The 9,039-nt window shown below is 41.9% G+C and overlaps 1 protein-coding gene across 1 annotated transcript in view; it reads right to left on the bottom strand.

The window, feature by feature from the left end:
- Nucleotides 1-1,619: 1,619 nt before the first annotated feature.
- LOC101850873 (anaphase-promoting complex subunit 1) overlaps nt 1,620-9,039 on the bottom strand; it is a gene marked incomplete in the record, with an annotated part of 57,511 nt that continues 50,091 nt past the window's right edge. Inside the window, 3 exon segments of the mRNA XM_035968491.1 lie at nt 1,620-4,049; nt 8,124-8,258; nt 8,775-8,964. Coding sequence (XP_035824384.1) covers nt 3,955-4,049; nt 8,124-8,258; nt 8,775-8,964 — 420 coding nt within the window.

Genomic DNA, 9,039 nt, shown 5'->3' with positions numbered 1-9,039 from the left:
TGTTGTTGTTGTTGTTGTTGTTGTCGTCGTTGTTTTTTTGGGAGGTGTGTCTTTAATTTGTTGTTTGCTTTATCACTATGGCCAGTACGTATTAATATGAAGAAACAACACAACCTCTGCGCAAAAAAGTTGGAGCGTCTACAGTTGGCTGTTGCTTTGCTGTGAGTTACGAACTTAATCACCAATTCGAGGAGTTGAAGACTCAAATCAGAAAAGAGTCTGGATTTATTCATTCATTTATTTACTAATTTTATTCATTTATTTATTTATATATATCTATTAATCTAAATTTATTTCTTTTTGTCCTTCCTGACATGCAGAATCAGAGTAGGCCTACATTCATATCCTCTAAGCATGAAGTGCTGACGTTGGATCAAATGCTCGTCTTCGATATAACCTACACTTTACAATGTGTCTAAAAAAGTTCTTTGTTTGTTTCAGTAAGAATTTTGCGACACTTGCAACACAAATAGGTCATCATATAAAGTAAATGCCAAAGATTAGGGGTGTTACTAGAGAGTGAAATACACCAAAAAAACACTTACTAAAACTAATTGTGTAATATGTTACGCCATCATAAACCAAATTATCCTAGGGGAATTAGCGTTTCATAAAATGGAATTCGATTTGATTTGATTTGATTTGATTTGATTTGATTTTACCCTCAAGTACACAAAGTAGGACCCAAAAAAATAAGACATTAGACGCTTGATAGAAGAGAAGGAGCGAACCTCACCAGAGCACCCGCCGACCACCCATTCCTCAAAGAGTGCTAAACTTCTCTAACTTGTACGCTCAGTACCACTCACAAATTTCCACCAGTACAGACAGTCGAATTTTGACCTGTTTGAAACGAAATAAAGTAGTACGGCAAAGCACCCTTTCCTTAGGATACAACATCTCTTTTTTTTTTTAATTTAGTGAGGTTTTACGGCGCTCGCAACGGGATTAGGTCATATGAGTCCCAAGAGGTGGATGTCAACAGAAAAGTCCAAACAGGGGATCAGGCTTACTTTGCTCACCTCTCTAGTCTCCTTCGACTATCAAGGCACCCCGGAAATAGCAGTTCACAACAGAGTGACAAACATACAAAAGAAGTAGAAGCAAATGATGATAATATGGATGAGGAAAGAAAAAGCAGCAGTTCCCCCTATGTTGTTCCGGCACAGTATGAGCATGATTTTCTTCTTTTTTTTTTATATGAGGGGATCTTCACCCCTTGTTGGTCAACAGGCATGGTCTAAGCCCGCCTCCTAAATGATCTAGATTGTGTCAATGGGGGCCTAAAAACATCTTGAAAAAAAAAAAACTATGATAAGTTTTGTTTGTTTTAGTTTTAGTAGAGGTTTTACGGCGCTCGCAACTGCATAAGGTCATATGAGCGCCAGAATATTAGAGGTGTTACAAGAGAGTAATAAACATAAAAAAGAAGGAGGGGAGATAGATGTTCGATAGGAAAGAAGGAGCAAACCACACCAGAGCACCTGCCAACCACCCACTAGGATAAGTTTTATCTGGCACTTGAAAAAGAGAATTATAACTATAAAGGGCAACAAAAATGCAAAAAGGAAAACTGTTACAACTCACATTTACAAAAACAAAAAATACAACACAGACCACAGACTTAAGAATCATTTATTATCAGAATACTACAAAACTTGCTGGAACAGTTGGAGGAACACAGTAGAGCCAATATCACCACAGGCACCCACCATTACATCTACACTCTCACAGCACTCGAGACTTATACATTATCATAAATCACCGTATAAATCAGCATCACACGCGCATGCACACACACGCGTGCGCGCGCGCACGCACACATATATACACATACACACACATATTACATATACATACACACACACACACACACACACATATATACACATACACACACACACACATTACATATATACACACATACATACACACACACAAAAAGACACAAAATGCCAATACTTCTACAGTGTAGTCCATTTAAACCGAAATCTGAAAGGTTGCCAGATTTTCTTCATTTTAGCCGAGTTTACATTTCAGAGAGATTGCTCAAACAGCAAAGACAAAAAATCTGGGATTCTACTTCTGTCGTCTGTTGGTTTACTGCTGCTTTCAGATTAATCACGTTTCCGTTAAGAGGACTCCACTGTATATCCAAAAATGTCCATCACATCGCATACCCTCAACAGTAAGTAGCCTACCAAAGACATAAAGAATTGAGCCTCGAAAGAAACAGAATAAAACAAGTCTGCTGATAAAAACAAAACTCTCAACAGACAGACATTCAAGTCCTCAGTAAGGAAGAGGTGGTCCACTGATCATAGACAAAAAAAATTAAGTATATTGGTTTCACTCTTTATCTCACCCACTATGCCGGGCCCCTTCTTTGGTAGTAAGTCTAAAAATGACCCAAAGAAACGCCACTAAAAGGGCATTAAATTTTAAATCAAAACAAGTGAACCTACTTTGAAAGTTAGTCAGCTAATGATTAAAATCCCAATAAAAGAGACATGTTTTCAAAAATTGCCAAAAAGTAATTTGATGTTGAAGTCGTCATAAAGGAATGTGCCCGAGCTGCTGTCAGCAGCTCACCGTCACAGGGGTTCCGACCGCGAGCCACTGGGAGCGGCTTGCTGGAGATAAAGAGTTAACGCTCTTATCAAGACCATTACATTATTCAAGAGGTAGGACCTCTGAATTTAACATCCGTCTCCGGTAGGATCAAACCTAATGGGTTGAGAGTCTCAAAACCTCCACAAAACAACCCAAGTTCAAGAACACCTGGTCAAGGATTCAAACCAGGGCCCTCCGCTCCAAAGTCCAGCATGACACCAACTGAACCAACAGAGCGCCCCTGGTGATTGAGTTTGTGGAAGATTATGCACGAGTGAACGACCCAAGCTAGCAAAGATCAGTAACACTGGTAGTAAACTAGAAATAATGACACAGCAAAAATGCTTATGGAAATTCAAGTTTTACATTCTTACCGACAATTTTGGATTGGGGTTTTTTTTTTGTTATGAAAACAAAAATGATGCTTCAAAACAAAGGAAAGACAAAAACCAGAAAGGGGGAATGACATGAAAGCAGAGTGGAATATCCCAGTTACACTCCCAATAATTTGTTGTGGTTTTATCACACACAGCTGCAAAATAGACTAAGAGACAAACCCAAAACTTAAGAGGACCAGAAAAAGCAGAGGGAATTCCTGTTTTAGTTTTATAGATCTGTTGGGGCTACACAATGCAAAACATGAAAACAAAAACAAAATACATAAAGGAAAAGAAAATATGTTAGGCAAAGAAGTAGAAATTCTCAATAAAGCCTCACAAGATTTGTGATGGTCCGTCACAAAAAGCTGGGGGAAAAAAACAGAAAAGTGCTAAAGACAATGGCAAAATTTAGCACTGCACATACATGAACTGACAAAGAACCAAAAGAGGTAAACATCAACAAAAGAGATCTAAAAGTATTGTCTTCATCAAACAACGTAAAACTGCTGCTCATGGTGACGAAGTTATTGTTGGTTGTTGTTGATGCTGATGGAGAGGTGGTTGTAGATGATGATGATGATGATGATGATAGTGGGGTGGTGATGATGATGAAGATGGTGTTGATGCTGGCGATGGTGAAGATGTTATAGATGCTGATGATAATGGTGAGGAGGTTGTTGTAGAAGCTGATGGCGGGAAGGTGATGATACTGAAGATGTTGTTGTTGATGATGATGGAGAGGTTGTTGTAGATGCTGATGATGCTGTTGTCGGTGGCGCAGCTGTCAGCGCTGTGGCAATCAAAACAATTGTTGCACCACAGCGGTCACAGCCCAGAGATGCTAAGTTTGTTTTTGAGTTATCATGCTGGGTTTACATCTGAACCGTCTATACACGAAGAGATTTTGAACAACTCGAAGGAGTCAGTTGAGCGCCGTTAAAGCTACTTGCACACCAGTCGGTCATCTAGCAGCCATCAGGATGGAGTGAAGTCGCATGACGCCGGCAATGTTGAGCCGAGGAAACATGGTCGCCAGGACTGGGAGAGGTGGGCACGCTGGTGGACGGGAAGAAAAAAAATAAACAAGTCTTTGTTTTAATTGGGTATTAAGGCGCTTGCAACTGCATAAGGTCATATGAGCGTTAAAGGGGTGGATGTCAACAGAGAAGTCTAAACGGGGAATCAGGCTTACTCTGCTCGCCTCTCTAGCTTCAACAGCACAAAGACTGCTTTGACTATCAAGGCACCCGGAAATAGCCGGTCACAAGAGTGTGACAAACATACATAAGAAGTAGAGGAAAAATGACGATAGTAAGGAATAGGAAAGAAAAAGCAGCAGTTCCCCTTCAGCAGTTCAGGCACACTTATGAGCATGACATTGTTGGATCAGCCCATTTACAATTCTACTGAGCATAAGAACACGTTAATGTCCCCCCTTTGGGAACGGCCTAAAGAAACTTTAGTTAGTAGCGCCCCCGGGGGGAGGGGGGGGGGTAGTAAGGTTTTATGGCGCTCAAAACTGCATACGGTCATATGAGCGCCAAGGGGTGGATATCAACAGAGAAGTTCAAACGGGGTCATTAAACAAGTCTGATGTTATATTTGTATATTTTAATTAACAAGTTTGATGTCATATTTGTTTTAGTAAGTGTTTTACAGCATTTGCAACATAATAAGGTCATATAAGTGCACAAGATTAGAGGTGTTACAAGAGAGTAACAAACACAAAACGGAAAGAGGAGAGATAAGGACGATAGATGTTTGATAAGAAAGAAGGAGCAGACCACACCAGAGCACCCGCCAAACACCCATTAAGTCTGGTGTATGAGTAGAACTTCCACGAAGGACAACTCTCAGAATCATTCCAGGTACAGACAGGAGTGCGACAAGGATGCTTGCTCTCACCTTTCCTCTTCATACTGGCAATTGACTGGGTCATGAAAGAAGCCACCAGAGGCAAACGTAATGGAATACAATGGATCCCTTGGCAGCAGCTGGACGACTTAGACTTCGCCGATGACCTTGCGCTGCTCTCTCACACACATGCTCAGATGCAGGGGAAAAGACCAAGGAACTCAACAGGCTATCAAGGAGTGTTGGCCTACGTATACATCCAGGCAAGTCAAAAGTAGTGAAGCTAGGAAAAGTTTCAAGCCCTGCTGTGACAGTGGAAGACACTCCCCTGGAAGAAGTGGACTCCTTTACCTACCTTTGAAGTGTCATCGATGGTGAAGGTGGAACCGAGGCAGACGTTAAAGCAAGAACCGCCAAGGCAAGGTCAGCCTACAAGCAATTATGAAAAGTCTGGAAAGCAAGCAACATCTCACTGCGCACCAAGATTCGACTCTTTAACTCCAACGTCAAGTCTGTGCTCCTCTACAAGACAACGAAAACAGTACTTAAAAAAGTCCAGACTTTCATCAACAGATGCATGAGGAGTATTCTAAGAATTAAGTGGCAGGATAGAATAAGAAATGAAGAACTGTGGGAAAGGACAGGACAAAAGGATATAGAAGTAAAAATAGGACTAAGAAAGTGGCGATGGATGGGACACACCTAAAGAAAGCCCAGCGGAAACATCACAAGACAGTCACTGCAGTGGAACCCACAAGGAGCACGAGGCAGGGGTAGGCCACGGGAAACATGGAGGAGATGCGTGGAAAGGGACATGAGAGAAATTAAGCTCACTTGGAACGAGCTTGGAAAGATGGCTCAGGACAGAGATAAATGGAAGGAGCTTGTATGTGGCCTATACCCTGCCAGGGGTGAAAGGCATTGATGATGATGATGATGATGATGATGATGAGTAGAACACCAGCAAATATACTCATTCAGATCAAAATATTCAATGAGAGAGATCAGACCACCACCCTGTATAGCACAAAACCAAATGCTTTGGGCATTCCTGTTTGCTTTCATCTTTGCAATTTTGAACCTATACTGAACAGAGGCGCTGTTTAAAAATGGAACAGGAAATCATTGGCTTAATTTTGGAGTATTTTATCACTAACGATACATAGGAATCGGAACTTTCAATTTGGAAATTTCTAAAGTTAAAAAATCATGAAAATCTGGCTCTGACATGCTCTTAGGAATACTGAAAGCTACCTTCATTTGAATTTTGAAGAATGAAGAGTGTGTGTGTGTGGGTTCTTCTAAAAAGTAACAAAAAGATTGACGCGACCAGAATTATAATGATTATCTAATCTAAGTCTACAAAGTAGTACAAAGGAAAAAATGCAAATTTCTGTTACACACATGATCAAGTAATATACAAGAATAATTCTGCGCACAACTTTTCTATGCATTGCCTGACAACAAAAGTGTTGTTGTACAAGGCCAACCCTCATATGAGACTTTTTTCTTGATAGTTTGTCTAAGAAATCCAGACACAACCCAAAAAAAACACTGTCCAAGAATTAGATCTAGAGAGCACCAAGAAAGAACAGAAAAACCTAAAAGATTAAGAGAAAAGACAAAAAATCTCACACAAAATAGACAAACTAATTCGTAAGTACAAGTGTACTTCAAAATTTGCAGAAGACACAAACACATAAGTGTCAAGATGACCACCAAATGTCAAGGAGAAAAGTGTTATCTTAGCAGACAGGTGATTGTCTTGTGAAGCAGCAACATAATGTAGAAAAAACACAAGACGAGAAATGGGAAGTCGTCATTTGTAAACGTTGGACAGACAAGGTCACCAACGAGGAAATATTAAGAAGAACGAGACTGAGCCCAGTCAGAGAGGAGGTGGGAAAAAGGCGTTGACGATGGATTGGACACACTCTCAGGAAGTCAAGCAGCTGCATAACAAGGAAAGTGTTATATTGGAACCCACAGGGAAAAAGATCAAGAGGAAGACCACGTGGAACCTGGAGAAACGTCACGGAAATGGATGTACAGAAAAGTGGAAAGACACGGAGTGACATCAAGCGACTAACCCAGGATAGGGAAAGGTGGAAAGTGTTTGTTCCTGGCCTATATTCTGATCCAGGGTGAGAAAGGCAATGACGATGATGATTTGTAAACGTGTTTGTTTTAGACAAATGGCCCTTAGAGCAGGTTCAACTATACAGTCGAACCTGTGTAAGACGGCCACCCATTGCCAAGAAGAAAAGTGGCCATATAAGACAGGTGGCCGTCTTAGGTAGGACTGATCAAGATGAAGAAAACAAACCATTCCTTTCTGAGGTCCCAACCGAAAAGAACCGATTTGTTGTTGATATTTTTGTTGTTGTTGTTTTCGCTTGGGGGGGGGGGGTTGTTGCTGCTTTTGTGCAAGGGTGACAATAAAACGAAATGGACCGAGTACTATGGTAAAACAAGCACACGGGTCGCCACCACTCACAGAACGAGCGACGCTTCTGTCACAAGTTCATGTTGACATCCATTGTTACTTTGTTAGAGACTGGGTAAACAATGACCACTCATCTCACTTACTATTTGTGTATGAGTTCTGGGCGGGGCTTATGGGTTATGAGGGATCACACGCTTACCTCACCAGCAACTGAAAATTTGTTACCTATTGGTCAACAGTGGGAGGGGCCTACGCAACATGATCGGTTGGAGGGACTCCCTAACAATAACAACAGGTGATTGGATTATGACGGCTCGCCCACAACGCCAGGGACCGATGCATGATTTATGACAAAACGCAATGGCGTCACTGAGGCGGCCGTCTAAGACAGGTGTTATTGCTTAGTGTGATAGGGGTTGTGTGTTAAAATATGGTGTTCGTGGCCGCGTTGGACAGGTGTCCATTTTACACAGTTAAATTATATAGAAAAAACGCAAGGGGGAAATGGAAAGTGACCGTTTGTCGTTTGTACAGGTGACCGTCTTATAGAGGTGGCCGTCAGGGCAGGTTCGACTGTATTTCTTTTCACAAACAGAACAAATAAAATACAGTGCAGCCTCTCTATAACGACATCATCAGGACCAGAAAAAAATGTCGCTATACAGTTGTCATTATAGAAAGGCAACCAAAAATATTACTTATGATATAGAAGGAAAAAATCGGGACCTGGGCACCATGTCGCTATATACAGAGTATGTCGTTATATCGAATGTCATTATAGAGTGGCTGCACTGTAATCCCAGCAACACAGGCCATCCCGATAAACTAACCAGAAAGTCCGGGGGCCATCAGCTCGGCGCGGCTGGGCACGGAGAACCAGACCAGGTAGTGTGCCAGGCTGCCCGTCTCGTGGAGTTGCGTCTGCTCGTCCGCCTGCAGGTACTGGGCCACAACGTCGGGCTTGTCTGGGGAGGAAAATGTTCTGTTTACAATCAAGCTGAAGCTTTTTCTTCCCGGCAAACAAAGCTTAGTTTTAGTAAGGTTTTACGGCACTTGCAACTGCATATGGTAATATGAGCGCCCAGGGGTGGATGTCAACAGAGAAGTCCAGACAAGAAATCAGGCTTACTCTGCTCACCTCTCTAGCCTCAACAGTACAAAGTTTGCTTCGACCATCAAGGCATCCCGGATATAGCAGTTCACAAGAGAGTGACAAACATACATAAGATGCAGAGGAAAAATGATGATAATAAGGATGAGGAAAGAAAAAGCAAAGTACAATATATTAGATGTACATATATTATAAATACCAACACTTACTTCATTTGAGGGCCTGTACGTTACTGTGACAAAAAAGGTACTCAAATTTTGCAAAATGATCAATTTACCTAGATATCTAAGGAAACAAAATGAGAGACAGAATATTAAAACGTAAAATGTGTTTTTAAACTCTCCTACAGTAGTAGTCTCCCTCAACTCACCATTAGCCCATCGATCGAGAGCAGCCTCCACACGGCAGCGCAGAGCCAGCAGAAACTCTTGTCGCAGCAGGCTGTTCTGTGTGTTGGCCGGGGCGACCAGGCGGTGCTGAGAGGAGCAGTAGGTGAGGACAAGCTTGAGCTGTGCCAGGCCGAGAGTGTTGAGAGACCGGTCACCGCACTGGTGGCTCAGCTGTGGACAGACGGGGACAGATACAGTTGAAATTTTCAAATTTTGGGAAAAACTTGGGGGGGGGGGGGGGGGGGG

The sequence above is a fragment of the Aplysia californica genome, unplaced genomic scaffold (genome assembly GCF_000002075.1).
Source record: "Aplysia californica isolate F4 #8 unplaced genomic scaffold, AplCal3.0 scaffold00062, whole genome shotgun sequence".
Lineage (NCBI taxonomy): Eukaryota > Metazoa > Mollusca > Gastropoda > Aplysiida > Aplysiidae > Aplysia > Aplysia californica.
This window is presented reverse-complemented; position numbering and strand designations above follow the sequence as displayed.